The sequence below is a fragment of the Charadrius vociferus genome, unplaced genomic scaffold (genome assembly GCF_000708025.1).
Source record: "Charadrius vociferus isolate BGI_N301 unplaced genomic scaffold, ASM70802v2 scaffold494, whole genome shotgun sequence".
Lineage (NCBI taxonomy): Eukaryota > Metazoa > Chordata > Aves > Charadriiformes > Charadriidae > Charadrius > Charadrius vociferus.
This window is the reverse complement of record NW_009648157.1, coordinates 1,186,246-1,205,361: the sequence shown is the minus strand read 5'-3', so window position 1 is coordinate 1,205,361 and position 19,116 is coordinate 1,186,246. Positions and strand designations below refer to the sequence as shown.

At 38.5% G+C, this 19,116-nt stretch overlaps 1 protein-coding gene across 1 annotated transcript in view; it reads left to right on the top strand.

Annotated features, from left to right (window-relative positions):
* Positions 1-7,317: 7,317 nt before the first annotated feature.
* Positions 7,318-19,116, top strand: part of SYNE1 (spectrin repeat containing, nuclear envelope 1) — a 247,402-nt gene continuing 235,603 nt past the window's right edge. Inside the window, exons 1-6 of the mRNA XM_009884058.1 lie at positions 7,318-7,401; positions 9,237-9,320; positions 12,683-12,775; positions 16,522-16,700; positions 18,652-18,848; positions 18,990-19,099. Coding sequence (XP_009882360.1) covers positions 7,318-7,401; positions 9,237-9,320; positions 12,683-12,775; positions 16,522-16,700; positions 18,652-18,848; positions 18,990-19,099 — 747 coding nt within the window. The remainder of the gene's footprint in view (positions 7,402-9,236; positions 9,321-12,682; positions 12,776-16,521; positions 16,701-18,651; positions 18,849-18,989; positions 19,100-19,116) is intronic.

Sequence of the window (19,116 nt, the reverse complement as noted above, 5' to 3'; positions counted from 1 at the left end):
TTACCTCAGTCTTCAGCAGCAAGGACTCTAGCCACACTGCCCAAGTTGCAGAAGGCAACGTCGGGGACTGTAAGAATGAAGAACTGCTAACTATAGGTGAAGATCAAGTACAAGCCCATTAAAGGAACCTGAAGGTACATAAGTCCGTTGGACCTCATGAAATCCACCCATGAGTCCTGAGGGAAATGGTAGATGAGGTTGCTAAGCCGCTTTCCATTATATTTGAAAAGTTGTGGCACTCTGGTGAAGTTCCCAATGACTGGAAAAGGGGAAACATAACCCCCATTTTCAAAAAAGGAAAAAAAGGAAGACCCAGGACACTACAGGTCAGTCAGTCTCACTTCTGTGCCCAGCAAGATCATGGAGCAGATCCTTCTGGAAACTCTGCTAAGGCATATGGAAAATAAGGAGGTGATCAGTGACAGCCAACATGGCTTCACTAAAGGCAAGTCATGCCTGACAAATTTGGTGACCTTCTATGAATGCAGCATTGGTTAATAAGGGAAGAGCAACTGACATCATCTACCTGGACTTGTGCAAAGCATTTGACACTGTCCCACATGACATCCTGGTCTTTAAATTGGAGAGACACGGATTTGACCGATGGACCACTTGATGGATAAGGAACTGGCTGGATGGTCGCACTCAAAGCGTTGTGGTCAACAGATTGATGTCCAAGTGGAAACTAGTGATGAGTGGCATTCCTCAAGGGTCGGTACTGGGACCAATGCTATTTAAAATCTTTGTTGGCAACATGGACAGTGGGATCAAGTGCACCCTCAGCAAGTTTGCCAACAACACCAAGCTGTGTGGTGCGGTCAACATGCTGGAGGGATGGAATGCCATCCAGAGAGACCTTGACATGCTTGAGAGTTGGGCTTATGCCAACCTTGTGAAGTTCAACCAGGCCAAATGCAGGGTGCTGCACTTGGTCGGGGCAATCCCGAGCACAAATACAGGCTGGGCAGAGAACTGATTAAGAGCAGCCCTGAGGAAAGGACTTAGGGGTGTTAGCTGATGAGAAGCTCAACATGACCTGGCAATGTGCACTCACAGCCCAGAAGGCCAACTGTGTCCTGGGCTGCATCAAAAGAAGCATAGCCAGCATGTCGAGGGAGGTGATTCTGCCCCTCTACTCCGCTTTGGTGAGACCCCACCTGGAGTACTGCATCCAGCTCTGGAGCCCTCAGCACCAGGACGTGGGCCTGTTGGAGCAGGTCCAGAGGAGGGCCACAAAGATTATCAGAGGGCTGGAGCACCTCTCCTCTGAAGACAGGCTGAGAGAGTTGGGGTTGTTCAGCCTGGAGAAGAGAAGGCTCCAGGGAGACCTTATAGCACCTTTCTGGTACTTAAAGGGGACCTATAGGAAAGATGGGGAGGGACTCTTTATCAGGTCTTGTAGTGACAGGACGAGGGGTAATGATTTTAAACTGAAAGAGGGTAGATTTAGATTAAATATTAGGAAGAAATTCTTTACTCTGAGGATGGTGAGGCACTGGAAGAGGTTGCCCAGAAAAGTTATTGAGGCCCCATCCCTGGAGGTGTTCAAGACCAGGCTGGAAGGGACTTTGAGCAACCTGGTCAAGTGGGAAGTGTCCCTGACCATGGCAGGGAGGTTGGAACTGGATGATCTTTAAGGTCCCTTCCAACCTAAACCATTCTATGATTCTATGATATTTCTCTAAGCTTTTAGAACTGGACCTCCCTCATCTCAGTCTCAGCCTTCAAAGACATAAAAATAATTTGGGTATGCTTCTGAATATCTTTTGAGGTGTCTTTTCAAAGTCTAAGTTTAAAACACAGAACAACGTTACACCCAATATGTCAAAAAGGAGATATTACACCCATTCAGAACAGCAACTACTTAAATGTTTTTCATTTCATTGCCTATGTCGATTTTTTTAGATAGTGAATTAGATGAGTAAAGAAGATGAAAAACATGCCTCTTTGTAAAACAACAGAGGCATATACCTTTTACTGCCTTTGTCATCTTTGGTGAAAGTGTTGGTAAACGGTAGTTTCAAAGCTTTGGAACACAAACTGTAAATTGGTTTAACCCAATCAAATAACATCTTTGTTCCCAGGTGCAGGGATAACTTCAGTATTTGTATTCACCAAAGAATTGTTGTAAACTCACCAATTAGAGTGAACAACAAATACTTATTGAAAGAAATTATTATTCATTTTGTGTTGCAAGGATGCACACATCAAGAAACAAAATCAGGGAATGGATATCAAATAAAAATAAAACTAAGAATGAGTGAACATTTTAAAATTATACTTACACAATGGTTTCATGATGCTGAATTAAACCTGAGCATTAAAACTTACATTAAGGCTTTTGAAATTGCAAAGTGATATGTTTTATAGCAAAGAAAGCTAGAAAAAGAAATGGGTATATCAAATATACAGTGCTCACACACAGTGCTGTCAGTGATGGTAGTTTGTTCTTAGAATGTAACTTGGTCTTCATGCAAGAACCTCTTCCTTTTTCATCAATGAACTAAGTAAGTCTGTGTCTTTTTGTCTTTTTCAAATGGGAAATCAGAGGCTCCCAGTATCTTAGTCACTGACACAGAAAAAAATTAAGCTAGTGTCCATCTCGACTGCAGGATGAGGAAAATCTGCCTGGGACTTTTTTTTGCCAGTAGTCACTATATGTTTGCACTAGTATTGCATGTAATCTCTAATATTAAACAGTGAACGCTATATTAATTTGTGGGACAAAACAAATAATGTAAAAGTTAGGGCTGAGTCCCTCAGACTTTAGTCATAAAAATAGTCATTAACAGCAGGGAACATGAAAACCTATGTGCTTAAGGATTTAGGAATTAAATTGGGGTGGAGGAGTGGGCCAGCTATTACGGAGTAATTGAAATTTCACATTCTCCTTCCATTCCCACATGTATTTCCCTGCAGAGACAAATTCAGTAGTTACACAGATTTGTTCTTTTTTGTGCATGCGGATAGGTTTTGACACATTTTTTTCAGCAGTTTTTGAAACATTATTTGAAAATTGATGTAGCAAAGGCAGTTTCCAATGTTTGCATTGGCATCCATTATGATGCAGTTCCTGTTGTTTGTATAGTATGATTTAGTCATTAGAGAAGTTAAGTGCAGGGTGTGAGTAAAAGATTCCGGTAGCAAAGATGCAAATGAGAAATTATATGCAAGAAAAAGTGTTGGAATAGAAGAATGAAGCTTACCAGTATACTTTGGTTCCGTATCAGAGGTTTGGATTTTACAAAATTACTTTATTGTGTCAGAAGAGGAATGTCTAGAGTTTGCAGGTCTATTATGAATCTCTTTTATTGAGGCTTGTCAGTCAGATACTTTTCATATGTACCGATGTTCAGTTCTTTAAATAATTCAAAGTATTTCCTGAATACTACAGTAAATTAAGTAGTTTGCAAGAGCAACGAGTTTATGCAAAGCATTTCCTCATCAGTTGCTCTTTGTGATCAATTCTAAATACAGTTATTTTAATAAATATTTAATATGGGAAAAATCTGTTTCATTAACCTTTAAGATTCATTCCCACTGAATTCATATTCCTCCCACAGAGCATATGAATTTACTTGTATTGAGTGTGCCTCTCTCTTTGTGACATGACTGTTCCTAAATATCATTGTCACTATAAACTACACTACCATGATTGCATATAATGCAATAAATGAGTGTTTAATAGAATACATGTAATGCAGTATGTAAGATATCATTAGTATTATTTTGCTATTTTGATTCCTCGAAGAAAGTTACGAAAAAAACAAAATCAAAGACTAAGTGTCCTGGTTTGACAGGACCTTGGTGTACACCTGTCAAGTTGTAGATTTAATGTCCGATTGTTCATCAAAGTATATTTTGAGTTCCCCCAAAGAATTTTGTTCAAGCTTATAAGTAACATCTTTTATTTAATATTATAGTATTTTGAGAGGGTACTTCACATACTCTTTAAATATTCTTTTTTTCCTGGTTTAAAAAGTACTGCATTAAATTCTTTGCACAGAGTTTCCAATGTTCAAAATATAGTGTATTAGGATCGTTACAGTTGATTACATTGCTTGAGCTATATATTTATACGCAAAAAGCCAAAACCTGGAGCACATTCAACATTTTCAAGATTACAAAATTTTAAGTTAGAATTTTTTCCCTACTTTTACTGATTTGCAGTTAGTATTTTGGCAGTGCATTAAGGCAACTAAGTGAATAGGTGTTAAGTCCTTTTGAATCTCTGGAGTAGAAAGTATTCAATAGATTTTAACTGAATACAGCTTTTAAAAAAAACTTTCTTCTCTGGAAGCTAATAAGTAAGCATTGTACAGTTTCACTTTCTCCTTTCATTTCTTTGACATTATGTATGCAGTCAAGGAGCAGCTATTTATCTATTCCAACAGAAGATGTCGTGTTAATCTTAGTAGAGGATCTGCCTGGAAAAACAGTTGAGTAGTTTGAGCCATCCAGTGCGATGGTGCATATACAATAAATACGGGTGCATGAACTCAGTATCAGCTAGTGTATGTATACCTTCCTGAATTGTATCACAGCATGGGGAGTAAGATTGATATCTATGGAATCCTTATGTAAAAGAAGAATCTGTCCTTCTATATATGCCACTAAAAATATAACTCGTTCCATACTTGTGAGAGAGACTGGAGTCGTAACAATAAGGTAAATTCTATGCTATGTGCCTAGAGTAGAAAAAACAAAAAAAGTGGTTTATGAAACACAGTGAAGGTGTTACCTCATTGTAATAATGCATTAGTATCTTCAGGGTCGTGAAAAACATTATATTATAAAGCGTATTATGCAGAACATTTTTGGCAGTCTGTATAATTAAGAAATTTCCCATATTAGAGGAGTCTCATACAGGAGATCTTGTGACACAGCTGTTGTACTTGCCTTCTCTTCCTGTTTTATTGGTGTTAAGGTACATAGTGTGTGCTGCTAAATGCTGGCAGTGTTTGTAATTATGCAACTTTCCAGCAACGAAAAATACACTTCAGTCTGCTGATTTATGGACAATCGTGATTCTCACACTCGATAGCAGCAGGTCTTATTAACTTTGGTGTAATTCCTTTGATGGTTTCTTTGCTGCTTCTCATCTTGTTCGATGCTTTCTCATACTTTGCTTAGTTTTCCCCAAACCTATATTTGATTCATGCCGAAAGGAAAGTACTGTAGGTGTTAATTTAATTGGATGATGTCTTCTTTCACTGCCTTGCCTTTGTGTCATGTCTCAGTTAGTGTGCAAATCTAGTTTTCGTAACTACTGCTGGTGAGGAGCCACCAGTGAAGGTTGTGGTTCAGAGCAAGAGCTTGACATGAGCAGTCAGAGGTTGTATCTATAGTGTGAAGCTATATGCTGTGGAAACCACAGGTGCTTCCCAGACTCAGTTTGCATATGAATTCCAGATGACTTTTGATTCATGTCGGGATGAGACAAATTCTGGCCTGTACCCTGGACTTGAGAGTAAGGATACCAAACCAGTCAAGCTGGAATGGAGGGGTGTTGCACTCAAACAGGTCATCTGACAGGCACATTATGGGCACCAGGGTTATGAGGCACTGTAAATCTCACCCTTCAATCTAAATCTGTCCTAAATTGCCCTCTAGAAGAACGTGTCTCTCTTCATTACTGTAGAGTGAGCTTCAAGAGACAAACCTCACAACTGGGGCATTTAGATAGGTGGTGAGATCTTTTAGGCCTTCACCTCCTGTTGGATTAGGATGTCAGCTGCTATAATCCTCTTGTCTTTATTGCTGAATTATTTTAGCAGAAAATTCTTCAGTATTATATCATGTAGTAATACTGATAAAACCAAAGCTGCTCCAAACTTCAAAGAGGAAATTCTAATTTAGAAGGTGAGGAAAATTAATTGCATTTATGTCAACTGCTTGTGATGAAAGACTGGGACAAATTGCCTCTCCAGTGACCTGTTTGCTGCATTGATTTCTTTGGTGTTATATTAAGGAAGAACATGATAAATATGCCCTCATAATGAGTTGTAACACTGCTTTATTTTATATACATGAGAAAATAGATTCTTGTTATTGTGGCTATTAGAGCATGTCAAATCTCAGATGAAGCCTGCTTTCAGTAGAGGGGTTCTTTTTCCACTTTATGCCAAAATTATGTCTCCTTGAAATAGTAGTTCATCCAAGCTGACAATGAAGGCAGGATGTTTTGATTCTGGGAACTAGAAAACTTTGCTTTCTCCTGATTTGTCATAGCATTTTTAGCTTTCCAAGAGCAGTGTTTCATTTGTTAGGTTCATCTTTTCAAATCTATGTTTCTACAGAACAGAAGTAATAGATCAAGTTGTTGTGCAAGCATGTTTTGTTTCAGAAGTACCCCAAAAGTAAATTATTAAACTTGAACTAATTTCAAGAATTTTGTAGTCTGGTTGTCATTATAGTGAATTAGCAGATATGAATATTAATATTATGATAATTAGCAAGTATATGAATGCTGACAAGCTCATGGAAGCTAGAGGGTGTTTATTTTGTTTATTTCAGCTGAACCAAGTTTAAACTTGATGTTTCTAAGAGACATCTTGTAATCAGTGAAGTCCTGATCAGCTGAGAGCTGTAGTTCCACAAACTGGGATGTATTTAAGAAGACAGAGTTTAATGATGTGACCTTGTTGTTTGAAATTCCTAAAAAATCATCTGTTTATATATTTTTCAGTGTCATCATTGTTGCATTTGTGAATGTAAAGACATATGCTAAGCAATTTGTCTGAAGTAAAAGCTGACACGGTGCTAACAGCACTGGAAGCCTACAAGGCCAGGAGGAGAGGAGAGAAACTACAGTGACTTAGCGTAACAACTGTCAGCTGTGCGAAAGTGGCAGGGCTGCTCAACCAGCCACTCTGATTTAGGGATCTTTCATTCATACGGCTCCTTGTGCTGCTCAGAGCGAGTGTGAAATTTCTGTGACATACTTAACACCAGGCAAAATACGCTGCTAGAGTGAAATGTGGCTGTAATGGTACATCTGTAAGTTGTGTGTATTTTGTAGACTCATGGGCAGTTGTTGGTGTGTTTCGTTGCTTGTTTTAGGGAGCAGGAGGTTTTTCCATTGTATCAGTGGCAGGAAGCATCTAGTGTTACAATCCTGTGCCAGAAATGTTAAGTAGTTAAAAAACATGGTGTCAAAGTAATGGTTAAATGATACATTGATATTAAACATTATAAAATGTAAAGAAAGGGACCAGCCAGTCTTTGTGCTTCTGTTTGAAAAGAAGGGAGGTAGGATGGGATGCTGGTGAGCCCTTATAATGTTTGAAGTCTTCTCCTTTTCAGCGCAATCCTCCCATGATGGTGAACGATCTGTTTGAAGATATCAAAGATGGGGTAATGCTAATTGCCCTTTTGGAGGTTCTTTCAGGGCAGAAGCTGGTAAGAACTTCCTTCCTTCTCAGTATATGTGATAGTTGCATAACTTCTCTAAGAATTAGTTTTCTAATACGTTTCTATGTTTGAATACCATTAAAAAATGACTGATATAGAGTAAAATAAGCTTATTTACAGAGTGGGCTACCTGGTTAGAAAACCCTCAAAATTATGATTACAGACTGACATTCTTGTTTTTATGCATTTTCTATTAATTTTGTCTTATTAGTTCATGAAAATTGCTTATTTATATTAGTCTTTGCAGTTCATCTGGGTGTTACTACTATGACACAAACAAGGTCTAAACTGCAAGGTATTTCGATACATCTTGAAAAAATAAGTATAGTATTTTCTTGTTAAATTTACAGCTTTCTCTCTGAAAAAAATTGGTGAACCCCTCAAATTTCATGGGCTTTTACATCCATTTACCTTGACAGCTGCTCTGCAACTGTAAAGGTCCTTAACTGATGCCAAAAGACTTTTTCACAGCCAGGTTGTGTACAGATGCCACGGTGTGTACATGGCAAATAGGCTGTCTCTTGGGAGCCACACTAGTTTTGTCCATGTGATGTGGGAGAAAACCAGAAGGGTTTTAGGCCAAGGGCTTTCAGTTTTTCCAAAGCAGCTTTTAGATCAGGTGGCAGCATCTGAAATAGTAGATCGACAGTCTATCGTGTGGCTTGCTGTAGGGTTCAGGCATTACCTGTTCCTGCACGGGCTGGCAATTGGCAAGTGCCACACTTTTGCCCCTTTTTCATATTTCACGTCTGTTTTGGTTGCAGATGATAACCAAAATTCGGTAGTAATTCAGATTGCAAGAGTGATTTTACTGTAGGACGGTAAAAAAAGATATACTTCCAAGTGTGTTTCTGCTGTGTTGAAATACACTCGTTTCTGTTCTTCTAAGACAGAAAGTCTCCCTCTTGTGGCAAAACAGAAGTAGTAATACAGAAAAAAAATTAATGACGACACCTGTTACAATGAACTTCATTGGATTGTATCCTGCCTACATTAATTAGTGAAAGACCAGAACCAGAATAATGTCTGGTTAATTTAAAGGTCATGTATAGCAGAATATGATATTCTGTAGTAACTGCAAGAGGAATTTCGGGAATCTATAGGCAGCCTTTGTTAAATCCTTTTGTAACTTTGTGAACACAAATTTAAATGATAGTAGGTTTATATTTGCATTACAATATAAGATTCAGCGGGGAATTTAATTCCACTGTAGAGTATTAGAAAGCTAGGATAGGTTCTTGATTTAGTTCAAAGGATTCTGTCTTTTTTTTAGACTACATGTCTGAGGTTCAACAAAATTCATTGTTCAATGAGGGTTTGTGATAGTTGGGTTTTTTAATCACCAATAAAGTATTAGAGAGAATGGATAAAAATCCTCTAGGTAAAATGTCTTCACTGCAGACTGATTTTTAAAAATAACAACCACCTTGACTTCTCCTTTGCAGGCAAAAATATTTTCCTAAGAGAATGTTACTTTCTCTCAAGTACATATAGACGTGTGTATAAAAATAGTTTATTTTACATAAGAAAAACAGTTCTCTGATTTGATGAAGTTTATGGGCTGAAGCTGAAAGCTTGCATTCTGAGGTTATTAAGACATATGTAACTTTTTTATAATAGAACTATCACATTTACATCCCCTATATCTGTCAGTCCTCCCTGTTGGTACATGCAAAGATACAATTCAGCTGTTCCAAAGAACGTTTTTACATGTAAATCAGACTATGGTACTTACATAGGCATTTATAATAATTTGGAACTTTGTTTTTTGCAGCAAAGTGGCATAAATCTAATTGGAGTTTATGCTGTTCTTTCTCTTTAAGCCTTGTGAGCAGGGACGGCAGCTGAAGAGAATTCACTGGGTTGCCAACATTGGTACAGCTCTTAAGTTTCTAGAAGGAAGACGGGTATGTTTGGTTGCACTTAGTCCTGATTTTTCTGTCTTTTTTTATTTCTTTCCATAAATGTATGATTTGTATCCACCTACCTGTTCTTATTCTCCAAAATTTGAGCTATGTATGCAGTCTTCAGTTTCTACACAGTATCGAAAAGCTGCTGTAAAGTAAAAATGACAAGATCCTACACTAGTAGGTAACAATGTATAGGGTAAAACTTTTCTTTTTTTTTTTTTTTTTTTTTTTTTAAGTTAGAATCACCTTGGATGATGTCCTTCCTTTTTCTTTTCTATGTATTCTCCGGCTCCTCATGTTTCCTACTTTCTTGTTGCTGTTCTCAGCAAAGAACAATGATCTTCAGTTCTACAGGCATTCATTTATAATTAAAGAATAGATTTATGGACTTCACTAAGTTGTACATACAAAACTCTTCTCCCTGAAATTACAGATATGAAAATGTAGAACAGTGTGACCCCTTATTAGCTTTGCAGGACTTCAGACTAATTCCCGGGTTGATTCTGGTAAAATCAGTGCTGTGGCCATTTTAGAAATGAAAAAAAAAAATTATAAATTTAACAAAAGACAGAAAACCTAAAAGCTCAGTGTGATCTAGGTATGAATATCAAATAAAAGCAATCTACTTCTACCTTTTCCCTGACTTTTCTCTCTGTATTGTAATGACTTGTATCTGTTTTTTAATTAGATTGCAGATAGTTTGTTCTTCTAATTTCTGCATTTTAATTCAATTTTTCTTAATGCAGATGTAACACCTGATGAATTTTATGTCTCTACAGTATTGTACACCAGGAGTTGTTGGGTTTTGGGATTCTTTCCCTCTCTTTAACCCTTTGGCATATTCGCCTAATTATATTTCTGTTACAGAGGAAACAGTCGTACCAGATCCCTGTAGAAAGAAATCTATAAGAGAACTTTTTTGAATTGAAAATATATAATCAAAGCAAAGACAAATATATTCCCAACACAAAATTCAGATTTAGCTCACCATTTCACTAGTTTATGTTGCACAGTTTGTTAATACAAACCATATCATGTGGAACCTGAGAGTTGAAGCTTAGATACAGAGAGCTGCTTTGTGGTGAGACCTGTATAACCTAAGCCAAGGGTGGGATGACAAGCAAAAAACCATGCTGCCCTCATTTACATGTCACAATGTAGTGGGTGACCTGAACTTTGAATGACCCAGCTGAGATCCCAGAAATAATATAGCAGTGCAACGAGATAACTGATCCGGATGAGGATCAAGATAGTTTGCCAGAAATGGCACACTGTGTTTTTGCTTATGATATCTGAGTATTTTTGTCTGGACATGTCTTGATTTTTTTTTTTAATGTACTTTGTATCAATATGCCAGATTTCCTTCTAGAGGGAGTTGGAAATATGCAGTGTGTCAGGTAGATTGGTGCACATTAGCAGGTGGTCTCTAGGCTGAATCCAGCCTGAAGGATGCTTCTATCCAGTCTGTCACCCTTTTCCTCCCAGAGGAGGCAGAGATGCTGTTCAGACAACAAATGCCACCTCAGCAGCTGAGTGCAGTCTCTGGTCTGCACTCAAAGGAGAACAAAGGGAGACAGGTGGCTGCGCGCAGCACTTTGGGGTGTGCTGAAAGAGTCTCCTTTCTCCGTGGGCTCTCCCATAAGTAAAGTTTATTACAGGTATTAGTCAGCTTCCTATTTTCAGTCTGTCCAAATGGATTTCTGCAAATACCCCTGTTATACTGCAAAATGCAGATGACAATTGACAGATACCATTCAGGCCCAACCTGGTTTTTTTCGTGGTTCTGAAAAGTTTATTTTGTAGTTTTAGATCAATTTTGATAGAATATAAGACAAAGATAACACAATAACTAGACTAGGTAGGTTGCGCTTCTGTGAACAGTAGCCTAATCAGAAGCTTTAGCTGAGTCCCTGTAAATTTTTTGATCTATAATACGTATAAGAAAAACCTCGCTTTCTAGAAAAAGAAAAGCTTTTGTTAGAATTGGTCAGCTGAAAGAATGAGATTCGTGGAATATTTTTTCTTAGATAGGTAATAGAAAATTTTCCTTATTGACTGATAGAGAGGCAAGCAATGTCAATTTTTCCAGAGTTTTGTCAGATTTCTTGGTGGAGAGGACTGGAAATATAACCTGTGGGGATTTCTCCTCTGCCTCTTCCCAAGCAGCTTGTGGAGTTTTAATTCTGAAAAGATCTTCGCAGCCCTGAACAACTAATTTTTGGTTGCTCTTGACATTATCCAGTCCATTTCCAGCTGCTCCTTCAGAGAGCTACAGTCTTTTTTTTTCTGTTTTAGGGAGACAAATGAGGTCACCTGAAGTAATTTTCCTGCTTTTCTTTAACCTAAACCCAAGGTTTTTCCGTAACCTTTGTCTATGAACAAGGTTGCAGTGCATGAACACTTTAGCAGCCCTTCATATTTATACCATGATTGATGGCAGACTTAGTTTTGCTGAGGAACGAAGTATTAACATATTTGCTGTTTTCCAATACTACCTGTTTTATTCCATTTCCTTTAGCATTATCTATCTGCTAATTTCTTTTATGTTATACTCTTTATCCCCTCCTTTACTGCCTTTTGTCTTATGAGTTTATTTTAGGGTGATACTGTATTCAGACTATAGATTAGCATTTGGGAGTTAAGAGTCATGGAATCTGTTCCTCTTTCTGTTGATAAACTGCATGTGACCTTGGGCACCTCATTCGCACCTACTCTTTTCTTTTAAAAGGACTACAGTCAGGTTTGTCTTGCAAGGGAGCTTTAATCAGAGGTGGTAATATCCTTTACAAAAAAGATCTCTCTACTGGAGAACTGTGGCATTCTTTTTTCCCTTATCTTTCTTTTATCCTTTCTCCCTGCCCCCTTCCCTTCATTTTCTAGTTTATTCTTAAACTTGCTTTTCTCTTTCCATTCCAAATCTATTGGAACTATAGCAAGAAACCCCTGCATAATTCAAAATGTTACAGACTATTTAATTTGCTTTCCTTATTGTGTTGTAAGATGTGCCAAAAATATGCTTTCTTTGTGTTATAAAATTAAATCAATGCATTTACCTAATAGTTTAGCATTTAAAACTTATTTTTGTATCATCTTTTTCCCTTTGTTTTTCATGCTAGTCCATATACAGAGGATCTCCGGTTTGTACAATGGTTCTATGTAATTTTTATTGTTCTTTCTACTTGAAATTAAATATTTTTTCTACAAGTAAAATTGCACCATTCAGTGATTTTTTTTTAATTAAGAAACTTGTTATTTGATTGCAAAAATGCATTAAAAATATAAAATCTATTTGAAATGCACTTCATAATTGTTATCTTCTCTTGTGTGTGGGAGTAACACATGTTTTCTTTCCTATATAGATTAAACTTGTCAACATAAATTCAACTGATATTGCTGATGGCAGGCCTTCTATAGTGCTCGGCTTGGTGTGGACCATAATTTTGTATTTTCAGGTACCACATTTTTTGTTCTTCAGTGTAGCTTGCTCAAATAATGGTTCAGATCATCATTTCATATGAACTGGTCTAGTGCCAGCCTTTCTCCATAGCTAAGTAACTTTATAATTAGCTAAGGATCTGACCCTCAATAAAGCAACAGTTGATGGTAGGGATACGTCACATTGGGTAAAATTAGATACTTGTCTTTGAATTAGAGTGGTCTGGGCCTGGAATAGAGTTCCTCCATCACTGGAACATATTATTCCACTTTCTCTGAAGAATACAGGAGAGCAACAAAAGAATAGAATTGTGGATTCTTGGTACAAGTGTTGTCCCAAATCTGGGTTCTTTGCCCAGTGTGCAAACCGATAACACGCAAAGCAGAGGAAATTCCAAGTTTATGCCATCAATGCACAGAAATGGGGTTCTTGTCCCAAAGTGGGAGCATGCCTTAGTTTCAGAAATCTCCACTTTTATACATTGATTATTACATATTCAAACAATTAATACATATTCATTTTTATTCTCTTTAATGATTGGTCAAGACTTCTTCGTTTCCTATGTAGATGAGTACACGGACTCTGTCTTCTTGTTCCATTGTTCTCTTTTGAATAAGTGGTGTCATTTGGATAGGTGGTCAATGAGTCAGCGGTCCCAATCTCCCCCTGCTGAAATTACCTTTTACCTACTTCTCTGATCTTGGCAGTTCCAAGTGATTTTCTCAGCTTGCTGACCAGGCCTACAGTTTATCACTCTCTTGACAGGAATACCCTACTTATCAACAAAGCTACATTGTCTGGTGGTTAGTTCCTTAACTGAATCGTAGATAAATCATGTCTAGATAATGGTAGATAAATCATTTCTCTATTTTAAATAAATCGTAGATAAATCATTTCTCTATTTTAATATTAGGTAAATAATTAAATAGGGTTGGGGCAGTATAGAGGACTTAAGCAGCAGCAGGTTTCCTTGATTGCTTCAATTACATTTTACATTTCATTTTTCTAGTTAATGTCAATTTTACTACAACACGAGTACCTTTAACAACCTCACTGGTGATTGAGCTGTATGTTTAATTCCAGTGCATATGATGTCAGACAGTAATTCTTTTCAGACAATACATATAAACATGCTGATTTCACTGGGACGTGCGATATTTGCAAGGACAAAATTTAGCTGTGAATTGCGTAGATGGAGAGGGGTTTGAATTTGTAGAGGAGAAATCATTTGCATTCTGTTGAAGTTAGGTGGGAGGGAAAAATGGTTTCATAAATCCTGTCCATATGAGTTAACAAAATGAGTCACCGCTCAACAATTTAAAAAAATAATGGATTTTGTTGCTTTTCTTTATGTAGTTTTTTGGCTTTGGCTCTCTTTTAATGTGGCTCAGAGATACTGTTCTCCTAAGCACCAACCAGTGTCATGACTCAATGGTTCAGATCTTCTCAGAAAAAAATTACCAGAATAGTATTAATATATTTTATTAGACTCATAGAATGGATTAGGTTGGAAAGGACCTTGAAGTTCATCGAATTCCAACCCCCCTGCCATAGGCAGGGACACCTCCCACTAGACCAGGTTGCCCAAGGCCATGTCCAGCCTGGCCTTGAACACCTACAGGGAGGGTCCTCAACAATCTCTCTGGGCAACCTGTTCCAGTGCCTTACCACCCTCAAAGTGAAAAACTTCCTCCTAATGCTTAATCTAAACCTGCCCTCTTCCAGTTTAAAGCCATTCCCCCTAGTCCTGTCGCTACATGCCCTAGTAAAACGTCCTTCCCCAGCTCTCCTGTAGGCCCCCTTTAGGTACTGGAAGGTCACAATAAGATCTCCCCGGAGCCTTCTCTTCTCCAGGCTGAACAGCCCCAACTCTCTCAGCCTGTCCTCATAGGAGAGGTGCTCCAGCCCTCGGATCATACTCATGGCTCTCCTCTGGACATGCTCCAGCAGGTCCATGTCCTTCTTATGTTGGGGGCTCCAGAGCTGGATGCAATACTCCAGGTGGGGTCTCAGGAGAGTGGAGTAGAGAGGAAGAATCAGCTCCCTTGACCTGCTGGCCACACTTCTTTTGATGCAGCCCAGGATACGGTTGGCCTTCTAGGCTGGGATTGCACATTGCTGGCCCATGTCCAACTTTTCATCTACCAATATCCCCAGGTCCTTCTCCTCAGGGCTGCTCTCCAGCCATTCCCCACCGAGCCTGTATTTGTGCTTGGGATTGCCCTGACCCAGATGCAGGACCTCGTACTTGGCCTTGTTGAACTGCATGAGGTTGGCTTGGGCCCACCTCTCCAGCCTGTCCAGGTCCCTCTGGATGGCATCCCTCCCCTCCAGCGTGTCTGCCTCGCCAAACAGCTTGGTGTCGTCAGCAAACTTGCTGAGGGTGCACTTGACCCCACTGTCCACATCCACAACAAAGATGTTGAGCAGTACAGGTCCCAGTACCGATCCCTGAGGAACGCCACTCATCACTGCTCTCCACTTGGACATCGAGCCATTGACCGCAACTCTTTGAGTGCAACTATCCAGCCAGTTCTTTATCCACGGAGTGGTCCGTTTGGTGAATCCATGTCTCTTCAATTTAGAGACCAGGATATCGTGTGGGATGGTGTGAAATGCTTTGCACATGTCCAGGTAGATGACATCCGTTGATCTTCCCTTCTCCACTGCCACTGTAACCCCTTCATAGAAGGCCACCAAATTTGTCAGGCATGACTTGCCCTTGGTGAAGCCATGCTGGCTGTCACCAATCACCTCCTTGGTCTCTATGTGCCTCAGCAGAATTTCCAGGAGGATCTGCTCCATGATCTTGTCCAGGCACAGAGGTGAAAGTGACTGGCCCGTAGTTCCCTGGGTCTACAATTAAAAAGTTTTGTTTTAATTTATAGCTCATTGAGATGAATGGGGAAAATTATGCTTATCAGACTTATTGACACTCAAGTTCTCTGCTTCAGTTTTACTTGGGTCATTTTTTGAGCTTTTATTTAGTTGTCACAGGCAGATACATTATTTTAACATGAATGACAGCAGAAATGCATGAGAACTGTTGTTAGCATTGTGGCAGACTCATTCTGTGATGAGACAAAACTTTGTTTTTTAAGTGGACAGCATAGACAATTGTGCAACATCCTCTGGATATAACCTTTTTTTATGTTAAAGACCCAAATTGTTAGTGAACTTGACGTTCTCAAAAGAGTGAAGTTAATGATTTTCATTTGATGAAAGGCTTGATGCAAATAACTGCCATACACCCTCGGCGAGCACTACTAATGCACTTTGCCTGCAGTACACTCACTTCCTTCACAAGGTACCTCTAAGCAAAGCCACAATTGAATTTGTGCCAAAACAGTACCATGGTAAATAAAGAACTATCCAGATGAGATCATTGAGGTCACTTCCATTCTTTAATTAAGTGATCCTCCTCTGAAATTAGAGGATGGTTCTATAAGCCACTGTCTCCGATTTCAAGGGTAATTTTCATACTAGATAACACAACACACTTGCGTATTGTTCTAGCTGTAGGGTGTCAAGAAAGTAAATGATTGCTACATGCCTTGTACTTCTGAACTTAAGACCATTGTCTGGGCACATACATTAGCAGTTTTTGAATCTACTTTAATGTACAGTTAAATAAAATATGGTATGTTCATCATAGCTTCTGCCCAACTTCATTTTGTTGGTTGTCTTATGAAATTATTTAAGAAACTGGTGAAAATTAAGAAGGTTATCTACAAACAGTCCATTGACATTTTTTCCCCGCAGATTGAAGAGCTTACCAGCAACCTCCCACAGCTGCAGTCGTTGTCTAGCAGTGCTTCTTCTGTGGAGAGTGTTGTCAGTTCAGAAACTGCGAGTCCCCCAAGCAAACGGAAGGTGGTAACCAAGGTCCAAGGAAGCGCCAGGAAGGCTTTGTTAAAATGGATACAGTACACAGCAGCAAAGTAAGTAACCTACAAGTGAAATGAATTTATATCTTAAGTGCAAATTTTGTCTTCAGATTCTAAACTCTCTCAGTCAGGGATTGTCCTTTTGCTCTGTATTTATGTAGCACCTCCCCATGATCATACTCTTTTTGACAATGGAGGCTGCTAAATGTTACCACCATACAGCAAGCAAGTAGTAAACAATGATGTGCATTAATTATACAAGCAATCATATTTTATAGTTTCCAAATAATGAATGGGATTATCTTTGACAGAATGAGGAACTGAAAGGGGAATTAGGTGTCTGAATGGCACTGTATTAGTCCTTCTGCCAAAATACTTGATGTGACAATGTAAGTCCCACACCAATTTAGCATTCCCTGGTGACAAAGCTTGTAGAAGTACTAAATTCTGGCACTTGCTGTTGAAAGGCAGGTGATGAAAAATTATGAATATACTTCTGCAGTTCTGTGATACCAGGGACACATTACTACCAAAAAATGCCCCGAATATCCATCCTTCTATATCCATGTTATTTTGGATTTATTTCTTGCTATCTCTTGTTAACTTAAGAATCTTCACCTGTATTTGTTATAATTATCCCATATTTGCTCTGCTTCCAAAAAGACATTAAAAAAAAGGCATAAATTACGTCAAGATACAATAGTAGTTTGATGGCTTCCACAATAAGAAAATAAAAATCAAAGATCTAAAAGAACAAAATGCATTTATTTGTTCAAATTATGGAATCACTGCTATTTAAAGAGATCAGTCGTGCAAAACATGGAGGGAAAATGGCCAGTTATGGGATGGTGCCTGAGAGAAAAGAAATATAATTGTAAAGATACAGACTTTCTCCAGTTCTCCAAAAAATAGGTAGAATACAGTAATTTATAGCGCAGTACAGTCTAGTTTGACATTCTTCCTATTGCACCGTTGTCAGTAAGTTCCAGACATGTAAATGAACAAAATACAAACATAAATGAAACTGTTCTTAAATGAAAATGAAACTGTCAACATTATTGGGAAGAGTGGGTGAAAAGTGTGGAAAGAAGATTAGAAGAAGGATGGTATACTTTGCGTAGCCCTGCTTCACAGTGTAATTTGCAAGGGCTAGCTCATTAAAGTCAGTGAAAGTGTTTCAGTGGTCACTTGGAGCTTTGAGAGAAGCCTTCATTCAGAGTTACTGTTGCTGTGAAGTACCTCAGTGTCTAAGTATGTCCTCAAAGGAAGTTTGCATGCTCAAAGTAAAAAAGTCTTGCAGTCTGTGGGCCACACTTCAGAATTACTTTAAAAGAAGCAGTCAGAAGTGTGATTCAGTTCTGACTACTTTCTCATTGTATATTGCTATTTCTTGATCGTTTGTGTTTATGTTTTAGTGAACATGTGAGTGTTCTGGGTGTATGGAACTATAATATCACTCATGCTCTTGGTAAGAATGTAAAGAAATCTGTGTTACATTTTCACCTGAACAGCAATGATGTCACTGTTCATGCTTTCATTTTAAAAGATAACAGATTAGTGCAGGGTTGGTTTTGGTTTAGTTTTTTTTGTTTGTTTGTTTGTTTTTTTTAGTAATACCTAACTGAACTGCAGTAGTTATAATGGAGGGAGATATGAAGTGTTTTATAGTGAGGGAGACAATCCACAGACTCTGTGCGTGGTACAAGAATGTTGAGAGCCTTGGTGCACTTCATTTGTTCAAAATACCATTGACTTACTGCCTCTAGCAAGCCCACTGGAGACAAATACAGTACACATATGACAAAAAACTCTTGGATCTTCATAGGCAGAAATGAATTTATGCGGTGGATGAATGGAGTTGTAGTCGACCTGATTAGCATTGAAGGAACAATAAGTGTTTTAGGTTTAATGATGGGTAGCCACTGGGTGGAGCATCCTGCCTCCTCCCCTGTTTCATCTAGTCCCGATGTTGTTGCAAGCCACTTTTTTCTTTCATATTCTTTAGGCAAGTTGGAATTGAAATCAAAGACTTTGGACAAAGTTGGAGGAGTGGTGTTGCATTTCATTCCGTTATTCATGCTATCCGCCCAGATTTAGTGGACATGGAGAAAGTGAGGGGAAGGTCAAATAGAGAAAACCTGGAAGAAGCCTTCACACTTGCAGAAGCAGAACTAGGCATTCCAAGGCTCCTTGATCCAGAAGGTACCTGATTCATAGTTGGAAAAAGGTTTGAACTACTTGCATGGGTTAAATCAGATGTGCTTATTCACAGTGTTTAGACATTTAAGAAGCATTTTGTCCATTCGTCTAAAAATTAATTTACCATGTTCTATACTTGTCTAGATGTGGATGTTGACAAGCCAGATGAAAAGTCTGTCATGACCTATGTAGCCCAGTTTTTGAAGTACTATCCTGACCCTCATCATACAGTGACTGATGTGCAGGAGAATGATGTAAGTTTCTCTTGCGT